Source organism: Amblyomma maculatum, chromosome 2, assembly GCF_055883805.1.
Source record: "Amblyomma maculatum isolate TAMU_Amacu chromosome 2, ASM5588380v1, whole genome shotgun sequence".
In the NCBI taxonomy this organism is placed as follows: domain Eukaryota; kingdom Metazoa; phylum Arthropoda; class Arachnida; order Ixodida; family Ixodidae; genus Amblyomma; species Amblyomma maculatum.
In genome coordinates, this window is record NC_139345.1 from 59,463,136 (window position 1) to 59,489,151 (window position 26,016).

A 26,016-nucleotide genomic window follows, 5' to 3' on the forward strand; every position below is an offset into this window, starting at 1 on the left:
GTTCGTTGGACTCAGTGTTCAGAAGCTGGGTGCTAGGCATCATACTCGACATGCCTAAGTCGGATGCTTGTGATGGAAAACATCATGATTCTACAAACGCTCACTGCGGGTAGCAAAATATGTCTGTAATATTGATACGGTGTGTAGCCGAGATGTCGGAAAATGAAGTGGATGTTTTGCACGCTTGGTTAATTGAGACGCCGACGAGACTCAAGCTGTTGTGCTTGAGGGATGTGATGGTGCGGAGATGCTCCAGACGTTGAGACTCATACTGCTCGGGAAGGCCCCGTAAGAGTTTGGTGGAATGCACGGGTTAAAACTATCCTGCGATCACAACCTGGAGCTGTGGAGTGGCTGCTAGCTTGATTCTTATTAAATATGCCATTCGACGCTTCCCCATCCACAGCGGCAGCACCAGCGCCTACCGTTGTTATGGCACAGATGTACGCTATCCGTGTGGCTCCCCGTACTTCTTTGGCTCCCTGCCCGCCGTGTGGGACTGTGTGAGAAACTGATGCCCCGTTGCGTGGGTCCATACCGTGTCTTAGAGACACATAGTGACGTGACCTACAAGAGTACGCCCCTACCACCCACGCAAGTCCCCACTGCACCACCTACACAAACTTTTCACGTAGCTGGTCTAAAATCCCTACTATTTCCGCCCATCGGTTTAACAAGCACCGAGACCGTGCTGTGTGTAGTCGAGATGCAGGAAGACAGAGAGGATGTTTTGGACGCTGCGTTGAACGACGATGACACTGAAGCTGAATCTGTTGTGTTTGTGTGCTCTGGTGTTCCAGAGGTGCTCCTGACGAACTCAGACGTTTACCACTCGGGAACGCCCCGTAACAATGTAGTGTTTGAAGAAAGTATGAGCAAGGTGGGGAGCAGTTTTGGTCTTAAGTAATATGAAGGATAGCACAACCGTTACGGCATATGTAGGGTAGGCAAAAATAGTCGGCCCGGATAATACAGTGCCTACAGATCACCTCTACAGAGGCCTTCGTGAGCCACATCTTTGAGCAGAGCACGACAGATCATTAGAGATTGGTAGAGGAAATAATCTGGTTGTACACTGTAAGGAGTGCGATAGCTGTCATCCTTTTTTAAACCAGACAGGTATTTTGGATGGCCATCCGGCACAGACTAACCGAGAGATCATTGAGGCCTGGCATATGCGTTTGGGTGAAAAATGTGTTAGTGGACCGTCAATCGCTTTAACAGATAATGAGGTTGGGTTTCTTGAACGTGATGTGTGTGGGGGGTGATCATGATTTGTTTTTTTTGTTTAATGTGTGGTTTGGTGCTGCTTGGCTGGGTTATTTATACTGTGTTTTTTCAATAAACTTCAATTGCGAGTCAGCGCCCGTCCTATTTGTTGACCTCCATCCACGTCTGTAGCGCTGTTTTTTCATCATGTCAGCGTACCAACTCGCCCAGATGTCTCTTCTGTTTTCATGTTGGTATGACGTGTTGTGCAAAATGTTGTAGACTGCTCTCCAGTTCAATAGTGAGATGTATGGGGGTGCGAGGGGGGGATGTTTGAGAGGATTGGGAAGGCGTAATTGGGAACTGTTCTGGATGCTATTGTTATTTTATTGAGAGGAATTTTTTTAATTGTTTTTTGAAAATTAGAGAGCCAGGTGTGTGCCAAATCAGGGCGGAGTAAATTATTAGTCTCTCCGTGGCGCGAATATAAATGTCTCGGAGGTGTGCTTGTGTCAGGCCCCATGTGCGTCTTGTGAATCTAGCAATGTTTGTAGTAATTGCGGATACTTTTTGTTGTATATCATTTAGGTGCGGGAGAAATGATAGTTTGGAATCGAATGTTACGCCTAGTAGTTTAGGTGCTGTTTCGTGTGCTATTGTTTGATTGTCGAATTTAATTCTTGGGAGCCTGGTTCGATATTTCTTTCCAATTATTAGGAATTTGCTTTTTTGAGGGTTGAATTGGATTTGTTTTGTGTCTGCCTAGTGTTGAATGTTTTCTAGCGCGCGTGCGGCTTGGTTTTCGAGTACTGTTCTTGTGTGTCCATGTATTGTGATTGTTATGTCATCTGCAACTGCTTGTATCTGTGTGTGTTCTGGTGGTGAAGTGTTGAGTAGGTCTGTGATTGCCACATTCCATAGTAGCGAGCTGATGGGAGATCCTTCCGGGGAACCTTGTGGGATTTTGCGTGTGATGTTAGTGTTGCCTGTGTGAAGTGAAATCGTTCTGTCTGTAAGTATTTCTGCTACGATTTCGGTGAAATTTGGCGAGCCGTTATGTCATCTCCCAAATGCTGACAGAGGGTGTCGGTTGACCACTGCAACCGAGGCATTGGATATGAGCGCCTCAAAGAGCAGATGACCGTTGTCTAGGCGGAAGCTAGCGTCGTAGTAAGAAAAAAAAAAAAAAAGCAGGGATCGCTACACATATACCAAGTGTTATTTTTACTAATTTTAAACCCTGTGAGATATACGTCGATGCTGTCTAGGCAGGTCGATTTTACAGCACGGCGCACAATATGCACGCGATTAAACACAATAATTAAACAATTGACCAAATTTAACGGGCGAAATTTTCTATTTTGATAATAGGAAGCAACATTCAAAATGAGAAAAGGAAGGCAATAAAAATAAAAGCTAAGTCCAGTTTCCTTATGTCCTTTGTCTGTAATTCAGATTCAAATATTTTGATGTCAAAATACGCAGTTAAGCTCGTTAAGCTGACTTTCCGTAATGTCTGGCTTTAAACGGCGTCGTTGGGCGTGGTATCGTCGCAAAATAACGCTCATTGCTTGTATGACTCGAAATTGACAATGCGACGACATTTTAAATATGTGCATGGCGAAGGGGCAGCTTCACAGCTAGATAAGGCGCATTTTTACATTGAACAGTTCTAACTTTAGAGTAAATATTCACAAACTTGCAATGGAAGCTGTTAGGAATTAGTGTTGGTGTAGATATCTCAGTAATCTGCGATTCACTGATCACTTTGCCTCAATTGCAAAGAATGATTGATGACCAAGAGGGAAGCAGAAAGGTTGGTTTAAAAATGAATATGCAGGGGACTAAGGTAATGATCAAGAGCCTGAGGAAGAAACAGCCCTTTCCAATAGGTAGCGAAGCACTGGAAGGGGTAGGCAAATATTGAGGTCAGGTAGTAACCGCAGATTCACGCACTAAAAAAGAAATGACTAGCAGAATAAGACTAGGATGGAGCGAATTGGGCATGTACTCGCAGATCATGACTAGGTGTCAATACCCAGATTTGCCAGTATGAATTGACGCCTGCAAACGTATAACCTTATCCCTCCCCCAACCGACACCAACGCCTTCCGACCAGAGTCTGAGACGGTATCCCTCGCCATCAAGCGATGGAAAATTTAATTCGAGTCATGGAAACCCGGAATACGTCTGACACAGTGGCGGAGTAGAACCAGACTGATATCAATGCCTGGTGTCCACAAATGTATTTTATCAGGCCCACTCAGCTAGAAGGAAATGGTACTGTGCGCAGCTAGAGTTCCTTCTTGCCAGACACAGAATGTGTTCCGCTCGCGCACCGGGCGTGAGCTGCCGTTTGTCATCGCTGTCTTCCGTCGGACCATTGTCGCACGTGATAAAACACACCTCCTCGTCTCGCGAGGAAGCCGTGAGAGCGACGAATGTCGAAGCGCGGAGAGTTTTAATGCGAAGAAAACAAGGCAATAGGAACCGGCCTGGACCAGCGCCACACGTGGTAGGACGCCATAACACCGTTCCAGATGTTAGCCGATTGCAGTTGGCGCGTGAACCGAAGCTAGTACCTCCTGTATATGCTGTTAATTCATTAATTAAATTGTGTTTGTGTCTCCGCTTTAGAAACTTGGGAGACGCCATAGACTTCATCTATTTATTTCGAAACTTATTAAAGAAGGCATCTTATCACGTTATCTCCTAGCATGCAACTAAAAAAATCATGAATTTGATTTATCCACATCTATTAACATTTGCTGCCTACTGCAATATTTTTTTCCCGTTCATCGTGTAGAGAATTACGTTTCGGGCGCATGCGTTAAGCTTGAAACTGAAGGTATATTCAAGGCAGACAAGACGAATGAGGCTAGAGAATACCATGAACTTTGCACCGCTTGGTTGGCTTGTACGCACCGAAGCTAATAGCAACAATATATAGAACGTTACCTTTGCATTGATCTTGCAGATAAAGTCGTCACTCGACACAAAAACTACGAACTCTACCCTTTTGAAAGCACGAGCGCCAATGACCGAGATGGAAGCATACGCGAGCAATGTAGCGACACAGAGGAGTGTGGCCCGGGGCTCCATTCGGGGCTACTGAAACAAACATTTTTGAGTCACATCAGACCTCTTAAGAGCATTAATGCGAAATCTTTTGAGTCTAGTTCTACGGTGGTGCTTACTTCTGAGAAAGCCGCCGATTACACTGTGTAGGACAGCGGCTTCTCCCGTTCCGGATTCGAGATGAATAGCTCCATTTGGCGGCGCGCTCCTACGTCGCTACAGAAACGGAGCGCTAGGCAAGGGAAACTGTCTCCCCTTGCCCGGCGTGGCGTAGTCCAGCGTCGAGTGATCGGAGAGATAGGCGTTAGGATCACCAGTAGACGAGGATTTTTTCTTAAAGGTTAAACAGAATCTGCCGTAATGTACCGGACACATCTTTCGGACGCGAGATTTTTGCAATGAGCAAATTGACGTTTACGTCTTAAAGTACTACCCACTAAGGTCCGATTTTCAGTAATCTTTTGGGACATTTACACTGATGACACCCTTAAAACAGAAGAAAGACTGTTATGTATCATTGTTATTTCCTGACAAACTCATCAGTTTCGGTCTTTGCTCTGACAAGAACATTGAGAACTGCTCTGAGTCTCTCGAAATACAGTCCATGTGCAGCTTCTTCTACGTTATACATGTAAAAACAGCACGTAAATAAGATATGCCGTCTGGCTATTTCTTAAAAACTGAGTTCACAAATCTTTATTCAGCTTTCAAGATGAGCGTTGTGTCAGAGCTCTTCACAGGCTTTCGTCAACGGTAGTCTCAGAAATATAGCATATTTCTCATTTCTAGTTTTTATAATGTCATTCCCAGGAAAAAGCTGTACTTTGTAGCTACTCTTCATCTTCCTTCAAATAATGCTGAATGAGAAAGGGACGTTAGGTTCAAAAATTCTGTTTTGCTCATTCAGCTCTTAGGGGATGTGAATTAGTGGAGGGCATAACGCAATGTCAAAACATGTCACATCTGATTCACCAAAGCAGAATGGTTTATTCACCTTTGAAGGCGAGGAAAGGTATCATTTGTGGCCTTGTGCTCTTTGTAATATGTGCTGTATGGCAACCTGCCCAGAATTTGACCTTGTTCACTGAGAACTCGAGTTTTAGCTTCATTCGTTTACAACAAGAAATATCGAATTTTGTTACACCCTACAAAGTAAACACGAATCACCCCAAGCCGGAGTAAATAGCTTGTCCTCTACCGTCCTCTCTAAACGAGGTTCATTATAGAACGCTAGATTTAGGGTAAATTTTTTACCCTGGGTAAAAAAAAACATATGCGGGTGGCTGCGGGAGTCTATTTGAGGTATATTTTCACTCTTAAAAAAACGGAGCAGTCATGGCATGCAGCAGGAGCTGATATGGGGAAGATTTTCACTCCGAATTATTTAGAGCACTTCAGTTTGGTATAGGGAGTAGATGCTCACTGCAAAAAAGTACATTCATTTGCTGTTAATATGCGATGTTTTTACAGCGGCCTTTAGAAATGCTATTCGGTTAGATTTAATTTCGCAGTTACGAAGCGCGCACCTCCGCCACGTGTAGGAGTTTGTTTCTGCCGGGTAAAGGATACACTGTGCGCGGCAGCGGCTTCGTCTATGCACGACGCACGATCTCGTCCCACGGATGCCTTTAAAGAGGTAAAGGCAGCGTTCCGACGCGCCTGGCATTTAGCGCTCGCGCACTCTTCGTAGAAAGTAGGCGGAACTTTGCTATTCAGTGGCGCTCTGTAAGCGCTAAAGGACTTAGCAGGTGTGGTATATCAACTTGATATATGCTACCTGCATCTTTAGAAAGTAGTGCTGGAAGAAACACAACAAAAACGGCAAAATAAAAGCGCATCGGATCGCTGCCTTTGCATCCTTCTGAATTCTGCCTTTGCCATACATACTGATGGTATTCATACACATGACGTCGCAGCCACGTGCAGCTTATCACTGTGTCCAGCGGAAACAGAACGAGACCTGTGGCGGCAATTTACGCTTAGGAATTGCGCAATTCAATCCAACCTAACGGGAGTGACAATAGTTGCCGTCCATACCTCCAGTATTAACCTTCTGCCCTGCTTGACGGTGCTCACTTCCCTGCTGTCGACAATTACACAGACTATAGAAGGAACAGAGGAATTAACCTTAGAAACAGTGCAAGAATACTTTGATTTAAACAGGCCTTAACAAAAGATGTAAAACTAAAACTACCACACAGAATGACGTTTCTTAGTCCAGAAAGACACATCATCCTTCCATTTCAAGCAGCATCCATAACCCAAGGATAAAATAATGAGAATACAGAAACTGGACGAAATGGTACTGAAAGCACACGCAAACATGCGAGACCACGCTTCGGTATTTGACGCTTTCTCATGCCGTTGATGCTTTGTCATTCCGCACATAAAATGCGACGTTTATTTAGTTTCATGCGCTACTGCATCACGTGCATGATGTAACATATTTATGGAGTTCTTTCTAATCTCCGTTCGGTAAGGTCTTTGAACTGATTGATAGCTAAAACGCGTTCCCCAATTTCATGCTCAGCAGTGTGGAGAATTTCAGAGTAGATAAGCATTGCCTAACGTCGAAACACAAGAAATCAGCACGAAAAAGGAACGAACGGAAGAAGGGACAGTGAAGTGTAATTCACGAAAACAATTTGCCAAAGAAAGCAGTCAGCTTCAAACTATGCTGAATTAAAAGCTAATTGAATTTCTGACTACCCGTGTGCATGACCGTTTTTGCTTGAAAGCCACAACATGCTTCAGGAACACCTGTCGAGACAAAAAACAGTTCGGGTAACGCACACAGAACGAACATTTTTTTCTGAGAACTACAGCGTTAAAAAAAAGCGATCTGGTGAAATCAATAATACCTAGCAATTACGTCCACCCAGTTAGGCTATCAGGCAAGAAGTTTGCGAATGGCTGCAGATGTTACAACTATGCATGACAACAAAAATTATTACTCCTGAGATAGCTTAAATGAATAAAAATGCCGAAAAGACACTGGCAAGAACAAACATCAGTGCAGACATACAAGAAGAGTAGCGCAGAGCGCATGAGCTGGAATCTACAAACTTTAACGCAGGTGCTTCACTGACAATGCACTAATGATGCGTCGTTCAAAAGCTGGCATATAGTCGTAAAAATGACAGAAGCAACAAGTCCTTAAAACAGTATACCTGCTCTAATATATCGCTTCGGTCTGCAGAACTCTGAAGCGCTCTTGAATGCCGGCTCGACGCGATTAACACGCAAAAGGAAAAAATACGGTGCTAGTTTTCGCCACAACAGACAGAAACAAAAATACTTTCAACGACATTTTCCGCCCGGACAAACACAAAACTGCGTGTCAAGCGTATCCGTGAGGGCTGTCATATCAAGGCAGAAATATTCGTCAGGACGGGGGCGCGACAAAGTATGCACAAGAATTTGTATCGGTGTGCGCACAACGGCGTCGAGTTAGAGCGAAGCAAAAACTAACACACCGTTCACGAGGTCCACTCAAGTGAACTCGCGCATAGGTGCCTTTTCATTCTCAGTAGCACTTTGAAGCCATTGGCGGATGACGAGAAGGTGGTACAGCTCACGTATTCATTTCAACAGTGGCCGCAGGGAATTCGTACAGTTAGCCAACCCGCCATGGAGGCGCAATTTGCGAACGTTACGACGACCAATACGCAGCGTCCGCTTAACTCGGTTCAACACGACCCTTAGCGTCTCTGGCGCAACCCTCTTAGCACTCTCAGTCGCACATCGAACTAATTGGATGAAAACACGAGGGAACCGCTCTCACTCACTGTTTCAACAGAGGCCACCGTCAAACCGTGCAGCCGGCTGGGATCCACTTAGTGCTGCAATTCGAAACTTTAGGCCTACCTCTAAGGAGTGTTGAAGCATCAGCCTCGCTCGGCGCAACGCGATGATTGCGCCGTCGGCTGTTCAGTGCATCTCCCACCAGAAACAAACTTTGCCGCTTCGAAAGCAAGACTGATAAAACAAATACGCAAAGAAGCGTACTTTCCACTAGCTATGCTTATGAAACACAGCATCATTTCTGATTTTCTCGATCTCTATTGCCATGCGTTCTTTTTTATATATAGATCAGAAGAAGTCAGATGTTCCCATTGTATGCGCCGGCGGCTATGCCGGTGCCATCACTGGGACGGGGCCTCGTCTTGCATCGCCACCGCCGCATACAGTTGGAACATCCGACTTCTTATCTAATCAAGCAAGTGCCCCCAAACAATTCCTTATTAAAAATACTAACAACAAAATGATATTGCTCTGCGAAATTTGAGCTGCGAGGATTCCGCGGTTCAGTTGGGATAAGCATTCTACAGCGCGCCGGCAATTGTGCAACGCGCGGTACACCGTTACAATCATGGATTAAGAACTTCATTAAACCTTTGCCAGAGCTCCGAGGAAGACCAGGCGGAGTGGGTTCGGAGCTCACAAGGCTCTGTGCTCCGTTTTAACCGGCGTTCATTTCCATGGCACGGACTGTAAAAGCGGATGGCTTCCGTTAGTGCTCCCATTTTCAGTAACTCGCATTTAAGTGTTTACACAGCAAAATGTTGATCTTAGGCATTATGCGCTAAATGTCCCGTGCGCTTTCTGTTAATAAATCCGCCGTAGGCCTATAGTACTTGCATGGGCATGTGATATGCTGATGACAATAACAACCCTGAAACGAGGAACAAAGAAAGAAAGGACAGCGCCGGTCTTGTCTCAACGTTGTCATTGCCATCAATATGTACCAACAAGTTCAACTCTCCGCTTTACTGAAGCTTATAACAAAGCAAGAAAAAAGCGCCAAGACAAGGACGAGGGCATATATACTCAGAGAAGCGCTGCTTACAAGTTGCAAGTAGTTTCTTATCTTGTCCTTGTCTACGCTGTATGCTCGCTATGTACTACCAACTAAGACCCACACCTCACGAAGCATGTAGCATTTCGAAAATTCTGGGATAATAATTCTTCGAGCACTGCGGGGCTGTCTCAGCTCCGAAGACCTGCAAAGATTTGATTCTTATTGCCTGCTTAGTGTTTTTCTTATCTTTATAAATTTCAGGTTTATAAATGTCTCGTTTTCTGTGATGAAGCTACGTGGTTTTTTTTTAACCCCACTAGCTACTTTCTCTTGATTGTTAACGAGAAAACCGCGTTTTAATTTTTGCCGGGACAACTCGCCTGTACAGCATGTTGTTGCCTCCTTGCTATCTTCACATTTCCCCTCCGCCTTTCACCGCTTCGTTAGTTATCTTAATACTGCCGTATTCATTTGACTTGTCTTATTTATTGACTGTTTTCTATGCTACTGTATGTGGATTATATGATTATATCTTGAAAAAAAAAAAAAAACATTTGAAGCAATGGCCATTGTTTTGCGCGATAGTTTTCAGTGTACTTCCCGAATATTCTTTTAATTGACCTTCCAGATCGACTTTTTTCTGCACTGTTTTTCCTAGGCATGTTGTCATCGTTTGCCACTGCACATTTTGTAACCGCTTTCATGAGACTCTTGGCATTTGACACCCTTTTGTGAGTAGCGCATATCTCGTTTGGAACAAATTAGAGAAGAAAAACAACAGTTCATCATTGGTAAGTTTAATGGTGATGTACGTAAGAAAGCACAAAATGGAAAGAGGATTGCCTTTTGTGTACCCTTCATAAGTAAATATCTTTCAGTAATCACTATTTTATAGTGTAAATATTTTTCCAATACTGAAAAGTCACATATTTGAGTGTATATTGCTAACTTCCCTAGGTGTTTACGCCCTGTGACATTTTTTTTTAGGGTATTTTTGAAGAGCCTTAATAAGGTCCGCACATCCACGTGGATTTATAGGGACGAGGCTCCAGTCCGCGACCTCCGTATATGTCATATTTGTGTCATGATGTTGGAACAAAGGCACACAACAAGCTCCCATATGTTCGCTTCTCGGTAAGCTATTGCGAGCCCTTAAAAGGCTGTTGACATGGCGCTTATTTTGAATAATGCTGTAGTCTTGTGTGCGACGTTAAATATATTTCTTCAGTAGTTTTTATATTCAGGTATTTTTCTGACCGTTTTAGCCCGGTACCTTTTCGGTGAACAGTACTTGTAACACTAACCTACCCCCAACGTTACGCACAATCGTTGTAAAATTATCCCACCCCTCTCGCAACCAAAATGACACCACTAAACTTACTATTGGTCTCATTTTCTTTTAAACGGGCATACTTATTTTCTTCAAATACATCTTGTATTGCTTTTTTACTACAGGTATGACCGCATGGATGCCGAAAAAAGGTTGTAGAACCCTACTGGGTCACTTGAAAGCTGCCAGACACTGTGCCAACTCGAGTTCGAACCTGCACGATTATTCTGCAAGCTGATTCCGTCGTGAGGTCGCTTCACCTGACCGAGCCCGGTGTGAACAGCGGGATGTGTAACGTCAGAAGGCCATGTGGCTTATCTCCAAAAATTAGTGTTTTGACACACGCACGTCCTTTGCCTGTTATAAAAATGGATGTTGCAGTGGTATATTATATAAATACTCTAGACTTCTCTTCCTCAGGGCTCATAGCCCGCCTTGCCCCCCCTGAGAGGACAAAAAATCAGAGAGCTCAGCAACAAAGGACAAACTTATTTTTCTTACTGGGCTGATCAAAAGCGGCAGAAATCTTTTCGAGGGAGCGCACGTGCACCGACCTGCCTGTAGCACGAATATTAATTACTTGGACCGAGATACCCCGCAACAAGAAAGACAAAATTTGACGTTAAAACAAATATGTCTCTCACACGGGATGAAGTTGTATGTCCAACCCTTCTAAACTTGTGTCAGATGTTCAGGCATACAGCTGTTCGCGATGATCAATGCGGAGGTGGACGGCCACTTCTGCGGTGTCAAAGCCACGAAAAAAAAAAGAATTATAGAGTATTCGGAAAATTCCTTTAATCACAGCTCATGGAGAAACAGCCTCCATGATGTTACAGGGCGACGACCTATGCTGCAGTGGATGGTGGACATTAATTATCTGCAGATGACTGTTTCACAGGCGGGCCGTAAGAAGCAATCAAACATGGCTGCGCTTAAAACATCGAGCTGCGAAGCTCATCGCAGTAAACCCTCTTCTAGAGTGAACATGAAATCACCGTTTTCCATACTGGCTTTTGGCGTTTGCCTCCTTTTTCTCGTGCTTTCTGGGTGCCAATGTAAAGCAAAGCACAAGCTTAATCATGACGTCGTCGATGCATTCAAGGCACGTAAGATATGTTTGTCTTCACCTCACTAAGATATTGCGTAGTCACTTTCATTGTAATCTTTATTATGTAAGCGTGATCTCTTAGCACTGGTGACCAGCTTAATCTATAGGAACCATTGCAGCCTTCTCTGCTCAATTTCCTTTTGGTCATTTCGGTCCACTTTTTCTGTAAACAGATTCATTAGAATGCAAGTTAGTTCAACTTAATGCGCAGAAACTTCGAATATATAACCTCAAAACCGCAAGGCGTATTTGAGAGTCGCATTTTTATTTCAGGCAGTGTCAACCTTTTAATGATTTTGCAGGATTGTCATCCGACAACCGCTGCAGGTGCAAGTATCGGCTTAGTTAGGGGAGTTAAGCAAGACAGAAGAAAAAAGTTGGGGAAGAATTTGGATGACCGAGATCAGCTGGATATTATAGTAAAGAAAATGGGACGCTTGTGCTTTTACTAGCTGCAGTTTGCTCGACGGGATTTCTTATCAAGCAGAAAAGCTATTATAACATGACCAATAAAAAAAGACATATGGGGGGCCTTATTTCTATTGGTATATCTGGCATAATGTTGCGCATTGCAAGGTTGAGAGCCCTGAATATTCATGAGGAACATACTTCCACGCAAATTCTGTAACGTAGACGAGCGTTATTCGCCTCGGAGCTGCAGCTGTCCTTTAAATGAGGGCCGCCATGTGTCTGATGCACCATGGTGTTTCAGCGAGAACAAACGTTTTGCAATGCACCAGTGCGGCAAGGAGTCGCCCCACGTATGGCATGTAAGATCTCTTGTAGGTGATCAGCAGGAAAGGAACAGAACCTCGCATCCGAGTTTAGCAGCGGTCATGCCACTTACGGCGGTTTTACAGATCATGCTGCAGCAGTTGTAGCCAAATGAGTGGAGGTGTTGAGCTTGAATGCTGAATGCTTTCTCAACTGAAAAACATGCTCATTGTTTGCAAGTTTATGCCTGATGGAACGTGAGCTCTCATGTCGCACTATTTTATTCCGTGAAGCATACCTAATCACGTACGGAGATTGAAATTTGGGCTGATAAAGATGGCAAATATTACGGGTATAGTATGGTGGACGTAAAAGGCCAATAAAGCACGTTGCGGTACATAGACAAGGAACACTAGACAAAAACTCCGTGATTATTGGACTGCCTGGCTTTCCTATGAGCTCATTTTGCGTTTCGCCTTCATAGTAAAATGACTGCTGCTTACGTGATTTGCATCGATAAATGACTCCAGGGAAACCGAAGAATGTGATTACAAGACAGGAGGTGTGCGACCTGTGCGACCGAAGAGACTTGGGAAACCCAGTGAGCATATTACGCCGAAAAAGCGCGGGAAACAGTGAAGATGAAAAGAATTGAGCATATTTGGTTATTTTACTGTATTCGAAGCATTACCCGAATACGTTAAAAGAAGAAGGTTTCATAAGTTGTGAAAGAAAAAAAAAAGAAAAAACAGCAAACATTCGTACACTATCCCGGCTTGTTTTGCAAGCAAACTGCTCACATGGACGCTGATCTTATGCACGGGTCTCATGCACGCTATGCAAAACTGCTATTCACCTGAACTTCCATTCACCTGAAAGCTATCGTTGCAAAATTTTCCGGTCGCACAATCTAGGGGTTTCACCAATGACCTGGCAGGCAAGACAGTGAGGTCTAAAGTGCCATGGCCCTAGCATAGCGGAAAATGGGCACAATAGCTGTTAGGGTACATGCGTTGATAGCCCGGCCCCCAGCGTAATATATGTGTGACGAAAAAGAGGCGAGGACGGGCAAGGAAGTATTTCTGGGGTTGGAGTGAAAATGTTGTCGAACCGGGAAAACACGATGAAATCGCCTGGCTTATAGACATTTCATGTGACAAAGTTTACATAGGAGTGAATATTAACAGTTTAATATGGGTTTCAGAAACGAGCGGCATTGAAGCGCCATCACTATATGTATCATTACAAAAAATCCAACATTTGCTTGGCGGAACCGAAGGATGGAAACAAGCAATGTCAGCGAATATAGACGGCGTTTATAGTGAGCAAATAATGCATAAAGAAAGGTGTACATTAACGACCCATCGCTTTCATAAGCATATCCACAATGACCAAGGCTGTGATCTTAAACACTGCCCCTTTAGAAAATTTTACAAATGTCTTTTGTCTACAAGTAATCGCCTTTGGCCGACCTTCATTTAGAGCCAGTTTTTTCTAGATGCGTAGAAAACAATTTTGACGCAGTGGTTTATCTCACAGCCTTCCGGGTGGTTTCATGCAATTTCTAGTGACATATATCATATCTGTGATTGACAAGGGTCAATTTGGAGGCTAGCCCGCAACGACCACTTCAACAAGGAGCTATAACTGTGTGCTTGTAAACCGAAGCTCCAGGGAGTATTACTCCGAGGCGCCGGGTGAAGCATGTCAGTCTACGGTGGAATAGCCAAAAACGAACACAGCAAGCCTATAATACCGACACAAAGAAAAATTATTACATCTCGAAAAACCTCAATCAGATCATATTTCGTTATACTGCCCCGCATTCATACCCGTAGACAGTCTCTAGTGTGTCCCCTTATTTTTGTCCTTGGGGTTTCTTCCCATAGCCGGTAACAAGATAAAATGGCATGCTGTAGAAAAGAAAGTAAAGATCACGGTTATATGCCCAGTGAACGTAACCTTTTTTTTATTTCGCTAACTTGTCATAAGGAATGCTACAGAACATGAAAATCGTTTTCTGCCAGAAAGTGGAGATAGCTTTTGCTTTTAGTGTTTTCCATTAGCCACTTGAGAAAATCCTCCTCCCTCGTCGCTGACAGCCCTGCTTCCTGGAGAATCGGTTTCCTTGACGGCCTCCTCCGCTGGAATTTTTGTTTCTTTGCATTGAAATACGGCCACAGGACTCCATCGATAGGATGAAACCTAGATAATTTGTGCGCAGGAAAGGAAAGGTGCAGTATCTGTCACACTTGCTTCTGCGGACACCTGACTTGCGGTTTAAGGGAAAGAAGGAAAGTAGGAGTGAAAGGGGAAAGATAAAAAGAAGTGATGAAGTGGAGGGCAGCGGGGCAATTTCGACCACTTGGGGACATTTAACGTGCGTTGACATGGCACATCAAAAGGACACCTCTTCGTTTCGCCTCCATCGAAACGTAGGCTACGAGCAACGAATCAGGATTAGAATGTCCAAACCACTGAGCAGTGGGCGTACGTGGCGGTGATCAGAATCGAATATAGCGGAGGGGAATAGGGGACACTGCGCATACCTCGCAATGCATCTAGTGCATGCAATATTTGCTCTTCTCCAGTGCATGCACCAATTTACTATATCTAGAATAGAATCTGCCGCCCTAATTGTTGCAATAATTGGGGCAGTGTTGAAGGCTCCGTTGAAGCTGCACGTAAAAAGCAGCAAAGTCTTTGGACTCACAGCATCGAGAATGAAATTAGTAGCACCTCAATAACATATGGAGTAACTATTGATTTTGTTGCAGATCTTGAGGGATTTTGACTACGGCGTTGCCATATTCGACGTTGATCAAAGTGGAGAATTGGATTGTCTAACCGCACGGCGAACGGCATTTGATGAAAACGGTCCAAGCGCCACATATGTCTGGATTTTGACTGGTCTTCATGGCAACGAAAAGTAAGTGTTAAAACATTTTGCGTAGGTAGAATGAAAGCGGTCGAGTGGATTGTTATTTTTCTTGAAGGATTCAGTAAATATTATTATGCCTTTGTATATTTCAACCGCCCGCAATGTGTTTATAACTTTCGGGATTTCTTCATTCGTTATAAAATATCGCACATTTTGCGCATAAGCCGTGGTTGGCAATAAAACCATCTAATGAGGCGTTCTTCATGCTTCTAATAGTAATCATCTACCTCGCAGCGCATTAGTAGTAAAGAAGAGTAGAACTGGCAGCTGCTGCTAATGCTTTTTTTTGGGTCACATTTCAAAAATATTTTTGCGCTTGTGCGGAGCTACTTCAGGAGTCCGCAGCTGATTTATTGTGGTAACACTGACTAAGAATGTGTTATAACAGTGACCCACGTGGGGTTCGGTCTGGAAAGAGCAGACACTGTTATTTTCTGATTTCCTTAGACGTTTGATCACTGCCGGTAAATACCTCGACAGAGGGACCCACTTCCCTATGATTGTCTCCCTATTTACTGCTCGATTTCTTTCCCTTAATGTTGAGAAAGGCTAAAAATTCGAAGTATAGCGCGAAACATTTGGTAGAGAAAGGTGCTCTTCCAAGGTGCCCGTCTCGGTCTGCCTTCCTCACTCAACATATTTGTTCTTAATTTCCAATCAATGCTGCGCCTCTTACATAACCTAAGCTATGCGACAAAAGGCACGACTATAAATCGTAGGTCGCGTGCACTCACTTTTATTGTTTGCCGCCCTCTCGGCCAGGTAAATTGATGACCTTCCCAGGAACTGCACAGAGAATTGAGGTGCCTCTCAGTGATTGATGTGAACGTCGCGGTGTTCATTCTTGCATCTACGGTACAAAGAAGTGCTTTATATCGTAGCATCTTAGTAAAACGTTAAGTAACGTTCTAACTATTGTAGCTACTAAACGATAATGCTGAAAAACAGCAGTAGTTGCGCAACTCTTCTTATACGGGAGATGAGTTTTGCGAATATAATTAATTTATTTGCGCCCTGAGATCATTTTTGGCGATTTATTAATAACCTATTGTTTTCACGTACAAAACAATTTAGTACATATATCTGTTCCACTTTCCGGCCAGAGGGAGCGGTATTTTTTTTAGAATTGCGTCCCACAAGCAGACATTTGAATCTGGGCTCACGGCCCCTGATTGAGCTAATCCACGATTCAAGTATTTGATTTTAAGATCCACGCTACAAAAGAACACTGCTGATGAAGTGGGTAGAAAAGAGCGGCTATTATTAGTTCATTGGCACTTCGTTCCTGTATTCTCTAAGCAAAAAAAAAAAAAAAGCCATAGCTACAACTTTGACGGCAAAAATCTAGTTCGAGATTCCCGAAACTGATTGCACATTTCGAAGTTTCAAAGATAAATATGATATATTAAAATATATAAGATGGCGAACCTTTATCGTGTTTTGCTTGTTTTTCAGAAAAAACGTAACGTTACATGCAAGACCAGGGTCGACGCCTGACAAGCCTCTCTTCACGGTTGGCGACGGTAAATACGATGAACATTGAATGAAAATTCCAGCTAAACATAAAGCTGGTCAACGTTCTTGATTTTCTATTCCTTTTCTTGTATTTCTCCCACAACGCCGATGCAGATGAAGGCCAAATATCTAGCAATGTTTTTCTGATCTCGTAAATTTTTTTTTGTTGTACTTTTGCAAGACTAATTGCTATAAAACGTTTTCGAGTATATAGCTTTATTCAGTACAACACCTATAATTATTTCGTTCGCCGTGAAGGCTACATAACTTATGGTAGTCCAGCGTATATCAGGTGCTCACATAAAACTACCTAACAACGATACCGTTCTTCAAGCTCATATATTTATCACTTTTTCCTAGTGATAATTATTTCCTTTTTTTTACATATTAACGAACAAATAAAGCGTGATGTTTGTTGGAATACAAATTAGTTTTTTTTTGCAGGCATAGCATGTGAAGGGCATAGGAACTCAGTAATATTATTTGAGAAAAAATTTAGCTACTGAGCACGCAACGAAAGAACGCGCTAATATTGAACACTGTTTTCCTTACACGAGTAGAAGGTGAACCGTGAAGCATTAGAGAGGCATTTTTGTAAAACAAATATAACTCTTGTATGACCTTCTTTTTTCCCTCAAAGAAGTAAACACACTTGATCAACTCTGCGTAATTTGGCATTACATTTATTGAATTAGGCTTCATGTAAATAATTTATGAAACATTGGAAGAATCTCAGCCGGATTTTGTTATAACCCAGGTGAAACCCCAGAGCAAACAGCGCACTTCATCTACACGGACTACAAGTCATGCTCTGTTATAGAGCTACCATTTCAAGGCACGCAAGGTAAGAAGAAAGATGTTTCTTAAGAGAAGAAATACTCCGGCTTAATAGTCATAGTCAGAAGATACATCATTCAAATGTACGAATATGTCTTATGCTAGCAAGCACATGACTCCTAGTCTCGCTTACCGCTTCCATATGAAGGCCATAATATCCACGGTCGTTTAATATTGAAGCCACCAAACTACAAACTGTCTTGCTAGAGTCCCAAGAGCTACTATTTGATAATACAGGAATCGAAAGACTTGTATATGAAATCGATTTTTACTATAATATTAGCTAAGGCATATGCAAAGCAAAATACATTGCCGGTAAAGCCGGTGCCTATTTTTAGTGACAAGCGCAAGCTGCAAGTTTTGTAGTAAGCAAGCAGTAGGGAAGCGGGCATTATGGGTAAAAATTGGTCCTAAGAAAGAGTATCGAAATAAGAACATTTATAAAGCTGACTTCAGTCTTAATGAAGCATATCTAGAATACCTACAGTTCATATTGCAGTCAGGCGAGTACTTCAAGCGAATAAGAAGCTTGCAAGACTTAACTGTAAGGGTTCTTTCCGAGCATCTGGTATTTAGGGGCCGTTTATCAATATCGTGTTCCCAGCACTTCTTTTAATGTCGTATCAAATATTACTAAAGCGAAAGCCTTATATGGTCCACAAGATGCGAAATCAAAAGCTGGAAGTTGTCCGTAAAACAAGCCCGCTGAGGTTTGCTACAAAATGGGTTCACAAAAAGTGATCGCAGTGACGGAATCACAGGATTTGGAGGGGAGTGTGATCGTGGAATATGAAACGAAGGAGGTGTTTAGTACGGCGTAACAAGCGATTGAGGAAGGTGCTAATTCATCTGACACTCTATTGACTATGATAACTTGCAAACAATGATGACGTCAATAGTGTCATAACAAATTCGTATGAAGAGGATGAGTTCTAAAAATCTGAAGTAGCGTTTACTAACCAGTAATTGATCAGGTCGGCAATAAGTATGGTCTAGTCTCATGACAATGACTTTCAGAAAACAATGACGTCATAACTGTCAATCATATACCATTGGTGAGTTCTGAATATAGTGGAGAGAGCGAAGAAAAAAACTAACATTTGCAGAGAATTTCGAGCTCGCCATGCCCCCTGGGCCCCTGCACGGCCCAACCAAACTCAAACATTCATGCCTAAAAGGTCCGTGACGCCGAGAGTGCGGCTGGTAATGATCTACCTTGCCGGAGTGGTGTGTAGGTAATAAAAAGGATGACGTAATAAGTCCCATGACCAGGATGCATCACATGACTGTCACATGACCAGGTTGACTTGCATAAAAGATGATGGCGCCATCATTCCAGTGAAAAACTCTATTACCAGGATGATATGCTAAATAGACATCATCACACCTTGCGACAAAGCTAAATGACCAGGATGACTTGTAATAATGAGTGATACCATAGAACCCCGCGAGAAAAGCAGATGGTTAAGATGACTTACAAAAATGAATGGGTAATCAAGACCCGTGGCAGCAAATGACCAGGATGCCATGCAGAAATTATTGACCACCACATTACTGCGAATTCGCATGACCAGGATGACTTGCGAAAAAAAGGAGGAAGTCGTTAAGTTACATGACCAGGATGACTCACAAAAAAGTGACAATGACACGTCTAGTGCCATAGCTGCTGCAGCAACGCACAAGCTTTTTTCCTGTTTCTCCAGTGCAGGTGTTGCAGTGCTTTCAAAATATCTGCTACATCCGTAGAGCTATACTACATATTCATAACATTTTTCACCTGTGCTGTTGCAGAGTGCATGCTGTGGGCCACAACGGATGTCAAAGACAATGTTCCACAAAACTGCGTCGATCAGTTTGAAGACAATTGCGACGTAGAAGACATAGCATACGATAAAGACACCTGTAGTCAGTTTGTGTCCTAAAAGTATGGGGTTAAATGTCTTGCTTTAAGAAAAGCTAATGCTGAAGATTTGTTGTATACATTTGAACGATAAATAAATTTTGCTTTCATGGAAAATGTCTGTAGCACTGAATTTTAAGGACAGAGAAATAATAAATATTCATTCATGGGGGTAAGCATGTGGGTCTGAAGGTTCTCGGAATAAAGATGAAAAATCAAAACACGAGACAATGGCACTTGAAATAAAAGGAATTCTAATTTACACTGAAAAAAAAAAACACGTACAAGCAAGAAAAAGGAAATAAAACACGCGCAACGGGCAGAAAAATAATCTACGAAAGAAAAGAAAAGCGCACTCGTGTTCGTGTCCTTCGAAGGGGTGGTGCGTCCGGCGGAGTGGTCTGTCTGGCTTTCGGCGGAGACGACTTTTTTGGGTGCGTCCCGCACGGACGAGTCTGGTCAACCACCGCTCTACAGCAAGACTCTGCGTTGCAGCTTGGATCCGACAGCTAAGCGTCTCGTACGCGTACCCGGCTGATGGCCACGTCTCCACAGCTGCTGGAAAGGTCCGAGTCCAGCTCCCCTTCGAGTCCTGTAGCTCAGGCAAATGCATCTGGAGTCAGGATCAGATCAATCTGGATCTGAAACCCCGGACGTCTGTGGCGGAAGCCCTAGCCTGGTCACTCGGGTCGAAAGAAGACAGACGCAGCCGAGAGACTTTTTCTCTCTGACTTTTCTCTTTAGTGTCCTCGCCCCGACTCCCTGCTTTGGCTGAGCGCTTGTCTCAACCTGCTGCTTGCTCCACGTGGCACTTTCTCAATACGCCGCTCGTTTTTTTCCTTTCTTCTCTTTGTCATATTAGGAGTCCTACTGACGGGGCTCCTGCTCCTCAAAAAAGCCTCCCTCGAAGAGGTTTTTCAACCAGAAAAAATGCGGCTTGCAGTGACACACTAAAGTAGACGCGGGAATACGTTACGAAGAGTTGTTCGCCTCCGCAGACTCTGCTGTGCACGTGGCACAGTATGAAACACCTCATGAACTGTCTCATGATAAACACAAGATAAACAATCTGCTTTCGCAGGTTCACGGCTTGCACCAGAAACGCACACGATAGTCTATAATACAAACAAGGTAACAAAACGGCTAAATACGTACTCATTCATTGCGTTCGCTCATAATGCAGATCGCGAATAACGGCTAGTGCTGTAAACGTCACTAAGCTAAGTCAAGAAATCACCTGCCAGCTAAACACTCAGTCTTTTTAGGCAACACTTGCACAAACGTTCACCATTACATAGTGAACAAACATTCCTCGAAACTCTTATACACTACACGAAAAACTTATGCTCCGCTCACGAATAACTGTTATTCCTGTATATATTCTCGCCATGAGCTACGGCTTGTACAAACTAACCACGTAGGGTACCAAATGCGGTATAATTCCTAAACTCCTTCGTCCTATCTGCCTTGATTATACCCTTAGTTTCAGTGATATTTGCTCATAAAAATTAATTTTCTGCACGGTGAACTGCCATATTGTCGAGTGCCGAGGTTCGGAAGCGAAGAGGAGCAGAAAGAGGTGGAAGAAAAAGGAAGAAGCGGAAGCTGGTAAGCCTTGAACTCTCGGTTTCCCCAACTGAGAATAAACGCTTTGTTACGCCCTCTGCACTCGATCAATACGTACTCTAATCACTATGCTGGCAATGTACTTCAATCCCCACCATAAGAACTGGGATGACAAACTCCCTTTATCGCGTAGACATATAATACAGCGCAACATGAGTCTACTGGCTACAGTCCGTCTATCTCTTCTACGCTTGAGTTGCCCGTACTTTCTGGATACCCTATTACCTTTCGCGTTCCACGACGACCGTTCTATCGGCGCTACCCTCTGTCGAGCTGAAGAAGATGGCCGCCTTGCTCGTCTCCGCATTATTGATACACAGGCTTGCTCCAAGAAGTGTTACGAGAACTGACGCCCGTGTGTCTGCTATGCAGTGGAGATTAAGTGCGGCTCTAGACGCCGTTGCGCAAACGTGGGTTATCCCAAAAGCTGCTGTGCCACTGTACCAGTCTTTTTGTAACCTTGGAGCGTCTGAGTGACGTGACGGCCTATCTGATATCACGCCGCACTCAGAGCGGCCGATGCTCAAGGAAGGCTCAAGTGGTCGATCTCGCTCGGCTGAAAACGTTTCATCCCAAACGGCCTGTTTAACCAGCCCTGGGGGCTATGTCTGCGAGGGGGGAAGTGTCAAAAGCTAAACTTCTGAGACAAAGTGGAGGAGAAACAGGTGGAAGGAAAAGGAAGAAGCGGAAGCCGGTGAGCCTGGGTCTCTCGGTTCCTCCAACTGAAAATAAACGCCTTCTTAGGTACACAGTGCGTTAGAATATGAATAGCGTCTTTCGCGCAAAAGAGACAGCTATAGGAGCAAAATATTAGTAGATATTATAAAGGATACGTTTATGATTTTCTTATCTAGGAGCGTCCCAGGCGTTAACGCGATAAAAGCCCTTCTATAACGTGTTCGAAAGAAAACGATAAAAAGTATGGTTTCTGCCAAGTCTCCAAACACATACAAACATAAATTAATGACAAAACAGCATAAACAATAGGTACTAAATTAAGATAATGCGCCACGTGCTCTCGGTTGACTTTTGGAATGGTGTCAAGTGCATTCCAGGTTCGTATAGCACAAATGACTGTACGTTTTAAGCCGGTTGGAAGAACTAATTAAGAGTGATACCATAAACACCTGCGGCTATCAAAATCCGCTGTCTTCTATCTTCGGCTACCGTTATGTTTTTCATCGTGTAAAAACGAGGTGCTTCGGTGAGCAGTATAAGTGTAAATGCCCTTAGTGGCTCCTGATTAAAGCATAACCATATCAATCGCTCTACAGCGATTTCATCTCAATGATTCTGTGTAGGTGAAAGACGTAATAAATACACAGAACATGCGGACTATTGATCATCATTGCTAGTCAGCTTTCCTTTATTCCGAGACTGCAGCGAAGACTTCCATGCATTTTGTTACCAGCTTTAAAAAGTCATTTTCTGTAATCACATGGCCGATGGCGTTTAGGGTTTAAGCTTTTATTGGAATTGAAGTCATTCTTATGACGGTTTGCAGTATTTGTAAGTGCCTTTGAGCTCTAGCTAAAGGACATCTCTGAGCATTTCTGATATTTTGTAGCATTGCGTTGACCATCGGTAGGGTATTGATTCTGATGGTGGGCAGATGGTTCTGGCAGTTACTTTTGTTTTTTTCACAACGAAATCTCATATGGTACTTTGAGAGATTTCTTTTGTCCTATGTGAGAACAGGGGTATGCATTCGATATGTTTCGTTTTCACCAAGACAATAATTTTGGTGTCAGGAAGAAGCTATTTAAGAATATTATTCTTCTACGGCGTCAGTCGCCCCCTATATACTTCAACAAGGAGGTTAGTGAGGGAAGTCTTGTGCACACCAGCTGTACCCCGTGACTACACTCAAATGTAGCTTACCGCAGAAGAGTTAGCGGCCCAAGGTTAACACTGTCACCTGGGAGAAGGAAAAGGAAAGAAAGAAGAAGACATGAAAGTAATGAGAAAAAAGGAAACGAAACCTATAGGTTCAGGGGAGGGTAACAAAAAGCGACCGCAAATTTCCCATACGTGCCGTCTAAAGGAAGCGAAGGACAAAGTACTGAGTTTGTTCCGACGAGGCAGTTTGAAGATTCAAACGTTCTGCATCGGGGAACAAACAAGGATCCTTGTTTGTCTGGACATATCAATGCCGCAAAGGGCTGAGCGTAGATCTTCGTGGTTAGATCGAGATGTCGCAGAGAACGTAAAATGAAAGGCAGATCAGATGCCTCGTGCCTAAAAGATGAAATAAATCTAGACATCTAGCGCTAAAAAGTCGGAAATATTATGAGGAGCCCCATGTAAAGATAAAAATAGCGCCTAGAAGAGTTGGATATCTCTGAGGATGCGGTCTCAGAAAGACTGGCGCTGTGAGTAACTTGCAAAGCATGGGTCTTTCTGCAAAAAAACATATTAATTCACAACCGGTATAGGTAAATTACGTGGAACAAGTGTCTGGGAATACCGCTGGAGACCCTATACGCGAACTTTTCAATAGTTGCATGTAATGCCTGTACGTTTCTAACCAGAAACTGGCACTTCGGCGGAAATGCATTCATGCTATACCGGGATACTGATCTGGCGCATATCTCCTCACAGTATAAGCCACTGGACGCAATTCTGTTCATCTGGGCACTGTGAACGGGCCAAACGTCTCGTTATTATGAGCATCATTTTACACGCTAGGCTTGTCTGCTCATAACAAATCCAAATACCGTCGGCTCATGCTAATCCTTCAAGCTTTTTTATCTAGTAAATAACTCAATTACCACTACTAGTGCTGAGACATAATGGCTCAAAGTGAAAACAGCAGTGGTGATAAAAGACACCATGTTTTGAGGAAAACGAAGCATCCATCAAGTCAGGAAATAAATGAGAGGGCGCGACATTCCTGGTGGTAGGATTCTCTTTTTGTGTGTAATATCGAGCGGGGTGATAATTTCATTTTAGAGGCCTTGCGGCTGGCCTTGTCTGGCAGTGAGCATGACCTCCATCTTCTCAGAAGACCCAGATATATGCGACACATCGCTCCGCCGGCAGACTTGCGAAGCATGGGTATGCATTAGAATACTCGGTATGTATGTATAACTTTATTAGGGAGCCGGCAAACGACGGGTTAACGCGTCGTGACGCTGGCCAAGCGTCTACCCGGGGTTAAGCCCTACTCTGCACTACCTCATTTGACCCGTTTGTGGTGGGTGTGAGGCTTGTGCTTTTCGAGCGCACCCCGGGCCTGCTGGACGGCCCATAGTTGCATGTCCTTGTCTGTATTCTGCACAGCATCTTGAAGTTCCGGCGGGTATGTCCTGGATGCAGCTTCTGTCGGGAACCTGGCACAGTCCCACATGATGTGCCATTGGTCCGCCGGACCCACTTGACATACACTGCACATATCACTCGTGTAGATGTCTGGGTGGAGGACGTGTAGCATTGCCGGGGCTAGGAGTGACCCGGTTTGCATTTGCCTTAGGATGACCGCCTCCTCCCGACTAAGTGCCGGGTGAGGCGGCGGCATTGTCCGTCGAGCTAGGCGGTAAAATTTTGTCACTTCCTCGTAACTGGTCATTCTGTCTTTTGTTTCGAACCACCATTCGGAACGGTCCTTCTCGGGGGCGCGGAAGGTAAGCGCTCGCGCCGCCGAATGGGCCGTCTCGTTGTGATTCGGTGAGGATGCACAATCTCCCGCGTGCGCCGGGAACCACTTGATGCGGATAGTGTTGCCGCGGTCTTGAAGCTGGAGCTTACTGATGATGGCGGCCGCCGGCGCGCACACTCGCCCCTTGGCAAAGTTGCGCACAGCGTTCCTCGAGTCGCTGAGCACGGTGCGACACTCGGCCTCCGAGATCGCCAGAGCGATGGCAACCTCCTCGGCGTCTGTGGCGTCCGTGCACCGCACGCTCGCTGCCGTTGTTTTGATGCCGGTAGCCGCCGCGACGGCCACTGCCACGAATCCTTCTCTCTTGTATTCCGCAGCGTCCACGAACCGGGCGTGCGGGTCCTGGGCGTGTTGCTCGACGAGGACTTTGGCCCGCGCCTGCCGCCGTTCTTGGTTGTACTCGGGGTGCATGTTTTTCGGGATGGGGTCCACGTGGATGTGGGCCCACGCCTCATCGCTGATATCGCACGATTGCCGACTGGGAGCTCGGGGATTGTAACCCAGGGACGTCAGTATGCTGCGGCCTGTCTTGGTGGTAGAGAGGCGCTCCATTTGCGCCGTGAGCTGCGCCTCGGCTATTTCTTCTAAGGTGTTATGGACGCCGAGCTGCAGGAGCCGAGCCGTACTCGTGGTCCCCATTAATCCCAGCGCCGTCTTGTAAACCCGTCTGATCAGCGTGTTTATCTTTGTCCGGTCAGCGGCCTGCCAGTTGAGGTAGGCCGCAACGTAGGCGATGTGACTGATCACGAACGACTGGACGAGGCGCAGAAGACTGTCTTCACGCATGCCTGCCCATCGTGTCGAGACTCGGTGTATGAGCCGGATAGCGTCCATTGCCTTGGTGGTGATCTTGTTGATGGTCTCGTCGTTGCGGCCGTTCTTGTTTAGTAGCAGGCCCAGGACCCTGATCTTGGGAACTTCGGGGATGCGCTGCCCCGATGCAGCCACGATCTTTATGTGATCGCACTCCCGAGGGGGAGCGCGTTTCCGTCCCCGTTGTAATGGTGTGAGGACGAACAGCTGGGATTTGGCGGGCGAGCACACTAGGCCTGTGCCGTTAAGGTGTTGCTCGATGGCAGTAACAGCCTCTTGGAGCTGCTGCTCAATGCTGGCGTCGGTGCCGCCTGCCGCCCACAGGGTAATGTCGTCGGCGTAGATCGTATGCCGGACGCCGGTCCCCTCTACTGCCCTCGCTACCCCGATCATGACAAGGTTGAAGAGCAACGGCGAGATGACTGAACCTTGCGGGGTACCCGTGCTTCCGAGCTTGTGTTCGGGGAACTTAAGGTCTCCGGC

The 26,016-nt window shown here is 44.6% G+C and overlaps 1 protein-coding gene across 1 annotated transcript; it reads left to right on the forward strand.

Annotated features, from left to right (window-relative positions):
- The first annotated feature begins 706 nt into the window (after nucleotides 1-706).
- LOC146198769 (uncharacterized) lies at nucleotides 707-19,543 on the forward strand. The gene is made up of 5 exons (XM_084591977.1): nucleotides 707-880; nucleotides 15,021-15,172; nucleotides 16,640-16,707; nucleotides 17,457-17,543; nucleotides 19,328-19,543. Exons 1-5 carry the CDS (start codon nucleotides 707-709, stop codon nucleotides 19,456-19,458), a joined length of 612 nt encoding a protein of 203 aa, XP_084448103.1. The 3' UTR covers nucleotides 19,459-19,543.
- Nucleotides 19,544-26,016: the final 6,473 nt, after the last annotated feature.